General features: G+C 37.2%; 1 protein-coding gene across 2 annotated transcripts in view; it reads left to right on the plus strand.

The window, feature by feature from the left end:
- The window catches only part of LOC100694894 (maltase-glucoamylase, intestinal), a 69701-nt gene that overhangs the window by 15825 nt on the left and 37450 nt on the right, over positions 1-16426 (plus strand). For both annotated transcript variants that reach the window (XM_019361017.2, XM_005459498.4), the window contains exon 16: positions 13916-14087. In XM_019361017.2, coding sequence (XP_019216562.1) covers positions 13916-14087 — 172 coding nt within the window. The remainder of the gene's footprint in view (positions 1-13915; positions 14088-16426) is intronic.

A 16426-nucleotide genomic window follows, 5' to 3' on the forward strand; every position in this document is an offset into this window, starting at 1 on the left:
CCAACATTCCGTCCCATACACACCCATTATAAACGCTGAAACGGCTGAAAAAACATCATGAAACTTAAACTGGAACTGAAGAAAAAGTATAACAGATATTGAAAAGATAAATACAAGTTGAATAGTTGAATGTCTTGTCTTCGTTTTAAAGTTTGAATGGTAGCTCTATGTCAACGTATGTTGAAGTAGATACAGTTTGAAAATGAGTAAGTTGAATGAGGATTTGAAGGGTCTCCCCATTGAAATACATGGGAAATTTTTGTTGAAAAAAGTTGAATAATTTTAAAAATATAAATGTTATGAATGAGAAAAATAGAAGCAGTCGTGTCCAAAAGAAGAGGAATCTAACGGTGTTTGAATGGTTTTTCTAAGTTGAACGGTTTTGAAGGAGATAGAGTACAAAAAACGTACGGAATCTATAATAAAATAGAACTAGAAAGTGCATTTTCTGAAGAAACTGCAGTGTGAATGCTTGAATCTCAATGTATGCACTGAAATGTATTAATTGCTGAATTTTTAGTTAAAAATTTTGAATGAGATGAAAAATACAGAAATTTGAACCTGAAAACAAAAGTGCTGAACTGCTAAAAGCTGACAAGCACAGAGAAGAAGTTGGAAAATAGCTGAAAATGTTTTAAATGTAAATTAGAAAAACCTGAGTAATGAGAAAAGAAAATTTAGAGTCAGAAAACATCTGAATGAATATTAAAAGTTCATATTCTTTGAATCACTGAATGACTAAAATATGATCCCTCCACTTGGATCCACACAGTTTAAAAGGTTTACATTTCTGAGCTTTGAAAGACACGCTGTTGGAAAGAGAAGAACGATGGCTTCGTTTTGAGGGTAAAATGATGGCTGTAGAGCAAACACTGTGGACACAGCAGCAGTTGAAAGAGAAGTGTTCAAGATGAATCTTGGCAGAGTGAGAGAGAGCTCGTTAGGCAGGCAGGTATGAGCCTGGTTGCTATAGTGACTGAGCCAGGGGCTCCATACACACGCACACAGACATGCACCTCACTTTTGCTGCTTAAAATGAACAGAAAAGTCAGCCCCAAACAAATCCTTCCCAAATGAAAAGTAGATGTAGTATTGACAAAATTCTTTCACCGTGAGCGACAGCAATGTCTAGTCTACCTAATTCTCAGTTTTCATGCCTGTGGAGTTTATTATATGGACGTGGTGACAGTGTAAAGACAGCCTGCTCTTCTGATTTTCAAAGGAACTTTCTGAGCCATTTTAACATTGGAGTCTATGGAGGACTTGGAGGGAGGAGTCTGTGCTTTGGTGACATTTATGAAAGAACCATAACACCTAGGACAATAGTAAACACATTGGATGAAAGAGGACAGCGATGGCTACGTTTTGAGGGTAAAATCAGACCTGTAGAGCAAACACCGTGGACACAGCAGCAGTTTTAAAAAATATTTTAAGATTAATTTTTTCGCTCCTCTCACTCTGGCAGTTGAGCTGTCTCACTCTAGCCCCAACATTCCGTCCCATACACACCCATTATAAACTCTGAAACGGCTGAAAAAACATCATGAAACTTAAACTGGAACTGAAGAAAAAGTATAACAGATATTGAAAAGATAAATACAAGTTGAATAGTTGAATGTCTTGTCTTCGTTTTAAAGTTTGAATGGTGGCTCTATGTCAACCTATGTTGAAGTAGATACAGTTTGAAAATGAGTAAGTTGAATGAGGATTTGAAGGGTCTCCCCATTGAAATACATGGGAAATTTTTGTTGAAAAAAGTTGAATAAAATTAAAAATATAAATGTTAAAAATGAGAAAAATAGAAGCAGTCATGTCCAAAAGAAGAGGAATCTAACGGTGTTTGAATGGTTTTTCTAAGTTGAACGGTTTTGAAGGAGATACAGTACAAAAAACGTACGGAATATATAATAAAATATAATAATAATAATAATAAAGATTAGAAGAACAATACTGTGAATGCTTTTACAAGCATTCACACTAACTAGAAAAATTTGCATTTCCTGCGAAAATGCAGTGTGGATGCTGTAATGCTGAAGCTGTCTGCTGAAACTAGCAGAAAAAGCTGAAAAGTTGCAGAATTTGTAAAAGCTTTGCAGAAGCAAAGGAACTTTGCTAAAATGTAGTAACTTAGCAGAACTGTAATATCTTAGAGGAAACATAATACTTGGCAAAAATACAATAGCATAGCAGAACTTAGCAGAAATATTGTAACTTACCAGAAACACGATAACTTCTCAAAAATACAAGAATTTAGGAGAAATTGTATAAGATAACAGAAAGAATATATTTAGCCAAACATTCTTAAACATTACAGAAATACTATGATTTAGAAAAACAGTACAACGTAGCAGAAATGCTGCGATTTACCAGAGACACTGTAAAATACTATTAATATTGAAATTTAAAAAAAACATACTATGTTTTAGCACAAATACTGTAATTTGACAGAAATACTATCATTTGGCAGAAATACTATGTTTCAGCAGAAATACTCTGGTTTAGCACAAATATTATAACATAGCAGAAATAAAATTATATAGCAGAAATACTATATTTAGAAAGAAAAATATAATATAGTAGAAATACTATGATTTAGCAGAAATACTGTAATCAGCACATATACTGTAACATGACAGAAATTCCTCCACTTAGTAGTAATAATATAACATAAAGCAAATGTTATGATTTGGCACAAAAACCATAATTTGGCAAAATACTATGATTTAGCAGAAATACTATGATTGAGCAGAAGTACTAAGATGTAGTAAAAGTACTTTGATTTAACAGAAATACAATTATGGAGGAGTAATACTTTAAAATGGGAGAAATATTGATACACACACATACACAGAGCCTAAAGGGAACAGTATTTGTGCCATGGAGTGTTAACAAGAATCTGAGGTCCATATTAGAAAAGCTGCTAAAATCATAAATGTTTGCAGAATTGGGAAAGAGAGCGAGCGCCTGGAAAACAGGGTGATGAGCAGTCAGAATTAGATTGCGGTGAGAGGCGAAAAACGCAGTTTTTTGGAGTTACAAAACGTCGTGTAACTCAAAAACTAGGTGGACTAGAAGCATAATTCTTGTACTGGGTGAATCAGCGTACTTTGGTGTACTTTGACTGTGATTTGCATTGCTCTTTGTACATCTGTCGCTGAGATATGACGAGAGAAGAAAGGGCAGACCTCAGATATGATTGGCTGGCTGGGAAGCCGTGCAGGCCCTGATATGTAAAATTTATATGTATCAGTCCTCACAGAGGATTAGCTGCCTGGGGACCTGGCAGAAATATATACAAATAGTATGATTAAGCATAAATACTACATTTAGTAGAAATACTATGTTTTAGCACAAATACTATAAAATGGCAGAAATACTATAATTAAGCAGAAATACTATATTTGGCAGAAACACTATATTTAGTACAAATCTTATGAAATAGCAGAAATAGTATGATTTAGCAGAAATGCTGTATTTAGCACAACAGTAATAACTTATAGAAAAATTGGAAAAGCAAAATGGACAGCTGGAAAAATCCTGAACATGCTAAGGGTCCCTCAAATCTAATTGTTAATTGAAAAAAAAAAAATCAGCAAAAAAAGTATAACAGTCACACAATCACAAATATGGGCACATATGGAAACACACATGCACAGAGAGACACACACAGGACCAAATTCAGTCAACCAGTCTAAATATATTGAATTTAAGTGATATAATAAGATGCTCCCATCAAAAGGCTCTCTCTCGCTCTCTCTCTCTCTCTCACACACACACTCACACACACACACACACACTCACACACACACACACACACACACACACACACACACACACAGAGCCTAAAGGGAACAGTATTTGTGCCATGGAGTGTTAAGAAGAATCTGAGGTCCATATTAGAAAAGCTGCTAAAATCATAAAAGGTTGCAGAATTGTAATAAATGATGAATATGAATTAGTGGTCTGTGATAGTGTATTAATTTGTAGGGAAAAAACACATGTTGCCCAAGGTGTAATGGAACCCATGACCTTTGGGTTGCAGACCTGTGTCATTACCAACTGCGCCACTGGGAAAGAGAGCGAGCGCCTGGAAAACAGGGTGATGAGCAGTCAGAGTCAGATTGCGGTGAGAGGCGAAAAACGCCGTTTTTTGCAGTCACAAAACGTCGTGTAACTCAAAAACTAGGTGGACTAGAAGCATAATTCTTGTACTGGGTGAATCAGCGGACTTTGGTGTACTTTGACTGTGATTTGCATTGCTCTTTGTACATCTGTCGCTGAGATATGACGAGAGAAGAAAGCGCAGACCCCAGATATGATTGGCTGGCTGGGAAGCCGTGCAGGCCCTGGTATGTATTTGTATGTATCAGTCCTCACAGAGGATTAGCTGCCTGGGGACCTGGCAGAAATATATACAAATAGTATGATTAAGCATAAATACTACATTTAGTAGAAATACTATGTTTTAGCACAAATACTATAAAATGGCAGAAATACTATAATTAAGCAGAAATACTATATTTGGCAGAAACACTATATTTAGTACAAATCTTATGAAATAGCAGAAATAGTATGATTTAGCAGAAATGCTGTATTTGGCACAAATCTCATAAAATAGCAGAAATAGTATGATTTAGCAGAAATGCTGTATTTAGCACAAATACTGAAAAGCAGCAGAAATGCTATGACTTAGCACAACAGTAATAACTTATAGAAAAATTGGAAAAGCAAAATGGACAGCTGGAAAAATCCTGAACATGCTAAGGGTCCCTCAAATCTAATTGTTAAATGAAAAAAAAAAAATCAGCAAAAAAAGTATAACAGTCACACAATCACAAATATGGGCACATATGGAAACACACATGCACAGAGAGACACACACAGGACCAAATTCAGTCAGACAGTCTAAATATATTGAATTTGAGTGATATAATAAGATGCTCCCATCAAAAGGCTCTCTCTCGCTCTCTCTCTCTCTCTCTCACTCTCACACACACACACACACACACACACACACACACACACACACACACAGAGCCTAAAGGGAACAGTATTTGTGCCATGGAGTGTTAACAAGAATCTGAGGTCCATATTAGAAAAGCTGCTAAAATCATAAAAGGTTGCAGAATTGTAATAAATGATGAATATGAATTAGTGGTCTGTGATAGTGTATTAATTTGTAGGGAAAAAACACATGTTGCCCAAGGTGTAATTGAACCCACGACCTTTGGGTTGCAGACCTGTGTCATTACCAACTGCGCCACTGGGAAAGAGAGCGAGCGCCTGGAAAACAGGGTGATGAGCAGTCAGAATCAGATTGCGGTGAGAGGCGAAAAACGCCGTTTTTTGCAGTTACAAAACGTCGTGTAACTCAAAAACTAGGTGGACTAGAAGCATAATTCTTGTACTGGGTGAATCAGCGTACTTTCGTGTACTTTGACTGTGATTTGCATTGCTCTTTGTACATCTGTCGCTGAGATATGACGAGAGAAGAAAGGGCAGACCCCAGATATGATTGGCTGGCTGGGAAGCCGTGCAGGCCCTGATATGTATTTGTATGTATCAGTCCTCACAGAGGATTAGCTGCCTGGGGACCTGGCAGAAATATATAGAAATAGTATGATTAAGCATAAATACTACATTTTTTAGAAAAACTATATTAAGCACAAATCCTATAAAAAGCAGAAATACTATATTAAGCAATATAAATATCCTCTAAAAATCCTATAAAAAGCAGTAAAACTGTACTATGATTTGGTAGAAAAACCCTAATTAATCAAAAATACTAAATTTGGCAGAAATAGCAGAAACACTATATTTAGCACAAATCTTATGAAATAGCAGAAAGAGTATGATTTAGCAGAAATGCTGTATTTAGCACAAATCTCATAAAATAGCAGACATAGTATGATTTTGCAGAAATGCTGTATTTAGCACAAATACTGAAAAGCAGCAGAAATGCTATGACTCAACACAATAGTAATAACTTAAATAGAAAAATTGGAAAAGCAAAATGGACAGCTGAAAGAATCCTGAACATGCTAAGGGTCCCTCAAATGTAATTGTTAAATGAAAAAAATCAGCAAAAAAAAGTATAACAGTGACACAATCACAAATATGGACACATATGGAAACACACATGCACAGAGACACACACACAGGATCAAATTCAGTCAACCAGTCTAAATATATTGAATTTAAATCATATAATAAGATGCTCCCATAAAAACTCTCTCTCGCCCTCCCTTTCTCTCTCTCTCTGTCACACACACACACACACACACACACACAAGATCCAATTCAGTCAACCAGTCTAAATATATTGAATTTAGATCTTACAATGAGATCGTCCCATAAAAAGGCCTTCTCTCTCTCTCTCTCTCTCTCCCTCTCTCTCTCTGTCACACACACACACACACACACACACACACATACACACACACAAGATCCAATTCAGTCAACCAGTCTAAATATATTGAAGTTGAATCTTACAATGACATCATCCCATGAAGAGGCTTTCTCTCTCTCTCTCTCTCTCTCTCTCTCTCTCTCTCTCTCCCTCTCTCTGTCACACACACACACACACACACACACACAGAGGATCCAATTCAGTCAACCAGTCTAAATATATTGAATTTGAATCTTACAATGAGATCATCCCATAAAAAGGCTTTCTCTCTCTCTCTCTCTCTCTCTCCCTCTCTCTCTCTGTCACACACACACACACACACACACACACACACACACACACGGACACACAAGATCCAATTCAGTCAACCAGTCTAAATATATTTAATTTGAATCTTACAATGAGATCATCCCATAAAGAGGCTTTCTCTCTCTCTCTCTCTCTCTCTGTCACACACACACACACACACACACACACACACACACAAGATCCAATTCAGTCAACCAGTCTAAATATATTGAATTTAAATCTTACAATGAGATCATCCCATAAAAAGGCTTTCTCTCTCTCTCTCTCTCTGTCACACACACACACACACACACACACACACACACACACACACACAAGATCCAATTCAGTCAACCAGTCTAAATATATTGAATTTGAATCTTACAATGAGATCATCCCATAAAAAGGCTTTCTCTCTCTCTCTCTCTCTCTCTCTCTCCCTCTCTCTCTCTCTGTCACACACACACACACAAACACACACACACACACACACACACACACACACAGGGAGAGAGAAGTAAGTTTCTAGCTCAGTCAAGCAGCCTGGGAGCTGCTGAATTTGAATCCACCAATCAGAGAGCCTGTGCACTTTTTCCCGCCAAAACAGGTGCAGGCAGCACAGAGAGACACAGGACTTTTGCAGTCTATTTCTCATAATGACGACTCCCCTCAAACAAATGACCATAATTTCCTAACCGTAGGGGCTAGAACGGTCATTCTTACACCGTTTTGTTCAGAAGAGATGGGGGAATCTTAAAGTGTTGACACTTTATCATTAAAATATGAATTATTGAAGATATTTGACTTCTAATGCACCATAACTGAGTATAGGCAAGCGAAAACTGCCTTGGCTTGCCCTCAAACAACGCTTTCTAACTCTAAATCTATTTGGAGTATTGATATCATTCTTTCACCGTAAGAGACAGCAGGCTTTGGTGAACAATCATGGAAATTTTCAGGTCTCTGTGGAAATCCATCAAAAAGATATGACGAGAGAAAAAAGTGCCTCATTTCCAGAGTTTGAAATCTGAAGAAATCTGAGCGAGGGACAAATTTCCTACCCTCAAACAAACCCAATTCATGGCCAAATGGTAATAGATGAGAAAAAAATTCTTGAATTGTGAGCGTCAGGAGTGTCTGAAGATATATTGGCACAAGCCTCATGTCTTAACTTCGCTTCGTTAAGGAGATATGACGATTCGAAAATGCCTCTCATTAGAGAAATCCAGCGGTGATTTTGAACAAACTCTCCATTGACTTTCTATGGAGAGTTTTCAGACTTTGTGTTGGTCTGAGGAGATTTGCCAAAATTCTATAAATCCTACAACAATGATAGTGACATTTTCTGAAAGCCAGCAAAAATACCTACATTTTGATGTATAATTTGTGGAAGTTAAGTGAAAATTGAGCAAGTAGCAAGAAGTTGTTCGAACATGAAGAGAAGACTGCGAAACTTACAGTGGCACACTGGAAGCCAAGTGCATAGCAACCATAACAACGCATGTATTTTGTGAAAAATCACAAAGATGAAACTCAAAACTTAAAGAGGGATAAGATGAAAACGGTAACAGATATGAAAAAGCTGAATCATTCATGAATAGCCCAATAATTTGTGAACATTTTAAAATTTGAATGGTTGTTCTAGGCGAAAGTATGACAAAGTAGTTAAGTTTCAAAATCAAGCAAGTTTTAGCAGAATTGCAGAAGTTTCCCATTCATTTCAATGGGACAAATTAAAGGAAAAAAGCTTAATATTTTAAAAAGTATAACAGTTAAAAATACCAAAAGTCATAGCAGTCGTTAGCAGAAAAAGCTGAATAGTTTAAAATTTGAACGGTGAAAATCGGCTGAAAATTGTTAAAGTAGTTAAAGTCCAAAAAACGTACGGAAGCAACTAGAATAAAAACTAGAAAAATTTGCATTTCCTGCGAAAATGCAGTGTGGATGCTATAATGCTGAAGCTGTCTGCTGAAACTAGCAGAAAAAGCTGAAAAGTTGCAGAATTTGTAAAAACTTTGCAGAAGCAAAGGAACTTTGCTAAAATGTAGTAACTTAGCAGAACTGCAATATCTTAGAGGAAACATAATACTTGGCAGAAATACAATAGCATAGCAGAACTTAGCAGAAATATTGTAACTTACCAGAAACACGATAACTTCTCAAAAATACAAGAATTTAGGAGAAATAGTATAAGATAACAGAAAGAATATATTTAGCCAAACATTCTTAAACATTACAGAAATACTATGATTTAGAAAAACAGTACAACATAGCAGAAATGCGGCGATTTACCAGAGACACTGTAATTTACTATTAATATTGAAATTTTTTTAAAAAATACTATGTTTTAGCACAAATACTGTAATTTGACAGAAATACTATCATTCGGCAGAAATACTATGTTTCAGCAGAAATACTCTGGTTTAGCACAAATATTATAACATAGCAGTAATACAATTATATAGCAGAAATGCTATATTTAGAAAGAAAAATATAATATAGTAGAAATACTATGATTTAGCAGAAATACTGTAATCAGCACATATACTGTAACATGACAGAAATTCCTCCACTTAGTAGTAATACTATAACATAAAACAAATGTTATGATTTGGCACAAAAACCATAATTTGGCAAAATACTATGATTTAGCAGAAATACTATGATTGAGCAGAAGTACTAAGATGTAGTAAAAGTACTTTGATTTAACAGAAATACAATTATGGAGGAGTAATACTTTAAAATGGGAGAAACATTGATACACACACACATACACAGAGCCTAAAGGGAACAGTATTTCTGCCATGGAGTGCTAACAAGAATCTGAAGTCCATATTAGAAAAGCTGCTAAAATCATAAAAGGTTGCAGAATTGTAATAAATGATGAATATGAATTAGTGGTCTGTGATAGTGTATTAATTTGTAGGGAAAAAAACATGTTGCCCAAGGTGTAATTGAACCCACGACCTTTGGGTTGCAGACCTGTGTCATTACCAACTGCACCACTGGGAAAGAGAGCGAGCGCCTGGAAAACAGGGTGATGAGCAGTCAGAATTAGATTGCGGTGAGAGGCGAAAAACGCTGTTTTTTGGAGTTACAAAACGTCGTGTAACTCAAAAACTAGGTGGACTAGAAGCATAATTCTTGTACTGGGTGAATCAGCGTACTTTCGTGTACTTTGACTGTGATTTGCATTGCTCTTTGTACATCGGTCGCTGAGATATGACGAGAGAAGAAAGGGCAGACCTCAGATATGATTGGCTGGCTGGGAAGCTGTGCAGGCCCTGATATGTAAATTTTATATGTATCAGTCCTCACAGAGGATTAGCTGCCTGGGGACCTGGCAGAAATATATACAAATAGTATGATTAAGCATAAATACTACATTTAGTAGAAATACTATGTTTTAGCACAAATACTATAAAATGGCAGAAATACTATAATTAAGCAGAAATACTATATTTGGCAGAAACACTATATTTAGTACAAATCTTATGAAATAGCAGAAATAGTATGATTTAGCAGAAATGCTGTATTTGGCACAAATCTCATAAAATAGCAGAAATAGTATGATTTAGCAGAAATGCTGTATTTGGCACAAATCTCATAAAATAGCAGAAATAGTATGATTTAGCAGAAATGCTGTATTTGGCACAAATCTCATAAAATAGCAGACATAGTATGATTTAGCAGAAATGCTGTATTTGGCACAAATCTCATAAAATAGCAGACATAGTATGATTTAGCAGAAATGCTGTATTTAGCACAAATACTAAAAAGCAGCAGAAATGCTATGACTTAGCACAACAGTAATAACTTATAGAAAAATTGGAAAAGCAAAATGGACAGCTGGAAAAATCCTGAACATGCTAAGGGTCCCTCAAATCTAATTGTTAATTGAAAAAAAAAAATCAGCAAAAAAAGTATAACAGTCACACAATCACAAATATGGGCACATATGGAAACACACATGCACAGAGAGACACACACAGGACCAAATTCAGTCAACCAGTCTAAATATATTGAATTTAAATGATATAATAAGATGCTCCCATCAAAAGGCTCTCTCTCGCTCTCTCTCTCTCTCACACACACACACACACACACACACACACACACAGAGCCTAAAGGGAACAGTATTTGTGCCATGGAGTGTTAACAAGAATCTGAGGTCCATATTAGAAAAGCTGCTAAAATCATAAAAGGTTGCAGAATTGTAATAAATGATGTATATGAATTAGTGGTCTGTGATAGTGTATTAATTTGTAGGGAAAAAACACATGTTGCCCAAGGTGTAATTGAACCCACGACCTTTGGGTTGCAGACCTGTGTCATTACCAACTGCGCCACTGGGAAAGAGAGCGAGCGCCTGGAAAACAGGGTGATGAGCAGTCAGAATTAGATTGCGGTGAGAGGCGAAAAACACCGTTTTTTGCAGTTACAAAACGTCGTGTAACTCAAAAACTAGGTGGACTAGAAGCATAATTCTTGTACTGGGTGAATCAGCGGACTTTGGTGTACTTTGACTGTGATTTGCATTGCTCTTTGTACATCTGTTGCTGAGATATGACGAGAGAAGAAAGGGCAGACCCCAGATATGATTGGCTGGCTGGGAAGCCGTGCAGGCCCTGATATGTATTTGTATGTATCAGTCCTCACAGAGGATTAGCTGCCTGGGGACCTGGCAGAAATATATAGAAATAGTATGATTAAGCATAAATACTACATTTTTTAGAAAAACTATATTAAGCACAAATCCTATAAAAAGCAGAAATACTATATTAAGCAATATAAATATCCTCTAAAAATCCTATAAAAAGCAGTAAAACTATACTATGATTTGGTAGAAAAACCCTAATTAATCAAAAATACTAAATTTGGCAGAAACACTATATTTAGCACAAATCTTATGAAATAGCAGAAAGAGTATGATTTAGCAGAAATGCTGTATTTAGCACAAATCTCATAAAATAGCAGACATAGTATGATTTAGCAGAAATGCTGTATTTAGCACAAATACTGAAAAGCAACAGAAATGCTATGACTCAACACAATAGTAATAACTTAAACAGAAAAATTGGAAAAGGAAAAAGAACAGCTGAAAAAATGCTGAACATGCTAAGGGTCCCTCAAATGTAATTGTGAAATGAAAAAAAAATCAGCAAAAAAAAGTATAACAGTAGTCACACAATCACAAATATGGACACATATGGAAACACACATGCACAGAGAGACACACACAGGACCAAATTCAGTCAACCAGTCTAAATATATTGAATTGAAATCATACAATAAGATGCTCCCATAAAAACTCTCTCTCGCCCTCCCTTTCTCTCTCTCTCTGTCACACACACACACACACACACACACACACACACACACACACAGGGAGAGACAAGCAAGTTTCTAGGTCAGTCAAGCAGCCTGGGAGCTGCTAAATTTGAATCCACCAATCAGAGAGGCTGTGTACTTTTTCCCGCCAAAACAGGTGCAGCCGTTTTTACACACTCAGCACAGAGAGAGACAGGATTTCTGCAGTGTATTTCTCATAGTGAGGGTTCCCCTCAAACAAATGGCCATAATTTCCTAACCGTAGGGCTAGAACGGTCATTCTTACACCGTTTTGTTCAGAAGAGATGGGGGAATCTTCAAGTGTTTACAATTTATCATTAAAATATGAATTATTAAAGATATTTGACTTGTAATGCACCATAACTGAGTAGAGGCAAGCGAAAACTGCCTTGACTTGCCCTCAAACAACGCTTTCTAACTCTAAATCTATTTGGAGTATTGATATCATTCTTTCACCGTAAGAGACAGCAGGCTTTGGTGAACAGTCATGGAAATTTTCAGGTCTCTGTGGAAATCCATCAAAAAGATATGACGAGAGAAAAAAGTGGTTCATTTCCAGAGTTTGAAATCTGAAGAAATCTGAGCGAAGGACGAATTTCCTACCCTCAAACAAGTGTAACTCATCTCAGAACGGTAATAGGTGAGAAAAAAATTCTTGAATTGTGAGCGTCAGGAGTGTCTCAAGATATACTGGGACAAGCCTCATGTTTTAACTTCGCTTCGTTAAGGAGATATGACGATTCGAATATGCCTCTCATTACAGAAATCAAGCGGTGATTTTGAACAAACTCTCCATTGACTTTCTATGGAGAGTTTTCAGACTTTGTGTTGGTCTGAGGAGATTTGCCAAAATTCTATAAATCCCACAACAATGATAGTAACATTTTCTGAAAGCCAGTAAAAATACCTACGTTTTGATGTATAAATTGTGGAAGTGGAGTGAAGATTGAGCAAGTACCAAGAAGTTGTTCGGACATGAAGAGAAGACTGCAAAACTTTCAGTGGCACACTGAAAGCCAAGTGCATAGCAACCATAACAACGCATGTATTTTCTGAAAAATCACAAAAATGAAACTCAAAACTTAAAGAGGGATAAGATTAAAACGGTAACAGATATGAAAAAGCTGAATCATTCATGAATAGCCCAATAATTTGTGAACATTTTAAAATTTGAATGGTTGTTCTAGGCGAAAGTATGATAAAGTAGTTAAGTTTCAAAAACAAGCAAATTTTAGCAGAATTGTGGAAGTTTCCCATTCATTTCAATGGGACAAAAAAAAGCATAAAAAGCTTAATATTTTAAAAAGTATAACAGTTAAAAATACCAAAAGTCATAGCGCACATTAGCAGAAATAGCAGAATAGTTTAAAATTTGAACGGTGAAAATCGGCTGAAAATTGTGGAAGTAGAAAAGTGCCAAAAAAAGTGCAAAAGTGGCAACTAGAATAATAATAATAAAGTAGAATAAAGAATAAAGAGAAACAGGAACTCAATAGTGTGGATGCCTCCAGCATCCACACAATAATAATAAAGAATAAAGAGAAACAGGAAAACAATAGTGTGGATGCCTCCAGCATCCACACAATAAAGATTAGAAGAACAATACTGTGAATGCTTTTACAAGCATTCACACTAATTAGGGGAGACTCATGAGTAAGTTATAGCAACACACAAATTAATTTTGTTTACTTTACATCTCCTAATTCTCATTTCTCTAAAAATACAGTATTACCCCTCATATCCACTTTTGATACCTGTTTCTCTGTTACTTGTGCATTCTTGCTTTTTTTGTCCCCCTGTCCTTTTGTACCTGAGTGACCCGGCATCATCTGGTTGTCTCTTTTCTTTCTTCTCTCCGTCCCACAGAGCTATGGACCGCGTGTTTGGAGAAAACCGCTCCATGATGTTGACCCGCTCTTCCTTTCCAGGTGTGGGGAAATATTCAGGTCACTGGCTAGGTGACAATGCTGCCACCTGGAATGACATGAAATGGGCTATCCCTGGCATGCTGGAGTTTGGGCTCTTTGGAATACCCTATGTGAGTAGCAAACCTTCAGAAAAGGGCAAATGTTAAATGTTAGCTGACCAAAAAGCTTTGAATATTAGCAAAAGAAAGATGTTTTTTCACTTTAGCAACATATAAAAGTATGATAATAACATTAAGCATTATCACGTACATATGACATGTGCAGATGCATAGAATAGGTAAAGAAAAAAATAAAACAGAGGGTTTCACAAACTATTTCACTGACACAGGTATACCTAGTGCACAGATTTCAAACAACAGTAGAAAAACAGTGAGTCAGATGTACACACACACACACTTCTCCGGCTGTGCACATCAGGCATTTGCATATACATGCCAGGGACTCCTATTGGGACTGTATCACCGCAGCCTGCCTTTTAGGTGTCTCAGAAGACACATATAGAACACAGGGCAAACGGGATTTGGATCAATTCCCTCCCATTGAGCCTGCTGTAAAATGTGACCAATAAGTAAATAATAGAAAGCAAACAGTCTCTGCAGAGTGGCCTTTGAATGCAGTCTCTTTTTTGGACTCAATTGTGCAATTAATGTAAATAAAGATTACAACCCACAGCTACTGCCACTAAATCTCAAGTAGATTTAACCAAGATCAAGAGAGACATTTCAAAAGACAAACTAGAAAGCGAAAATTTCAGAAGAAATTTTATGTGTGCCTATGCCGCTGCTAATCACTGTAGTTGCCATTCATACGGCTACAGACAGCAAAACTCAGAAGAGCAGCCATTCTCCACCATGAACTATGGTAAAAACAAACACCGCTCACGCTTCACAGATGACATCTTACAGTTTTGTGTAAAGATGAAGTTACTTCGTACAGCGCCGATTTGCAGACGCTGTGCACACAGGTTCATGAGCAGAAGTCCCATTGTACCACGGCAGACCCGACAATGTTTGCATGAACACGCTTTGAAGCATTACATTATAGACCACTTTTCACACATGCATTCACTTTTTGTTTTTTGTTATTTCTACACAGTGTTCTGAATTATGAACAATGGTCTACAGCCAATCTTGTGTATTATTATACAAACTTTGGTTGTGAGATTCAGATAACTATTTAATAAAAGCTAAATATTTTATATGAGAGTAAGAAAGAAAAGTATATCTTTATGTCCACCTTTCTCTGTTAATGCCCTACCTGGCCCCCTGGCAAAAGCTTTGCTAGATCCGCCCCTGCACAGTTACCAGCTGTCAGCTACACAAAAAAAGGAGCTTGGTGTTTACAGGGAGTGCAGAATTATTAGGCAAATCAGTATTTTGTCCACATCATCCTCTTCATGCATGTTGTCTTACTCCAAGCTGTATAGGCTCGAAAGCCTACTACCAATTAAGCATATTAGGTGATGTGCATCTCTGTAATGAGAAGGGGTGTGGTCTAATGACATCAACACCCTATATCAGGTGTGCATAATTATTAGGCAACCTCCTTTCCTTTGGCAAAATGGGTCAAAAGAAGGACTTGACAGGCTCAGAAAAGTCAAAAATAGTGAGATATCTTGCAGAGGGATGCAGCAGTCTTAAAATTGCAAAGCTTCTGAAGCGTGACCATCGAACAATCAAGCGTTTCATTCAAAATAGTCAACAGGGTCGCAAGAAGCGTGTGGAAAAACCAAGGCGCAAAATAACTGCCCATGAACTGAGAAAAGTCAAGCGTGCAGCTGCCAAGATGCCACTTGCCACCAGTTTGGCCATATTTCAGAGCTGCAACATCACTGGAGTGCCCAAAAGCACAAGGTGTGCAATACTCAGAGACACGGCCAAGGTAAGAAAGGCTGAAAGATGACCACCACTGAACAAGACACACAAGCTGAAACGTCAAGACTGGGCCAAGAAATATCTCAAGACTGATTTTTCTAAGGTTTTATGGACTGATGAAATGAGAGTGAGTCTTGATGGGCCAGATGGATGGGCCCGTGGCTGGATTGGTAAAGGGCAGAGAGCTCCAGTCCGACTCAGACGCCAGCAAGGTGGAGGTGGAGTACTGGTTTGGGCTGGTATCATCAAAGATGAGCTTGTGGGGCCTTTTCGGGTTGAGGATGGAGTCAAGCTCAACTCCCAGTCCTACTGCCAGTTTCTGGAAGACACCTTCTTCAAGCAGTGGTACAGGAAGAAGTCTGCATCCTTCAAGAAAAACATGATTTTCATGCAGGACAATGCTCCATCACACGCGTCCAAGTACTCCACAGCGTGGCTGGCAAGAAAGGGTATAAAAGAAGGAAAAACTAATGACATGGCCTCCTTGTTCACCTGATCTGAACCCCATTGAGAACCTGTGGTCCATCATCAAATGTGAGATTTACAAGGAGGGAAAACAGTACACCTCTCTGAAC

Source organism: Oreochromis niloticus, linkage group LG7 (assembly GCF_001858045.2).
Source record: "Oreochromis niloticus isolate F11D_XX linkage group LG7, O_niloticus_UMD_NMBU, whole genome shotgun sequence".
Lineage (NCBI taxonomy): Eukaryota > Metazoa > Chordata > Actinopteri > Cichliformes > Cichlidae > Oreochromis > Oreochromis niloticus.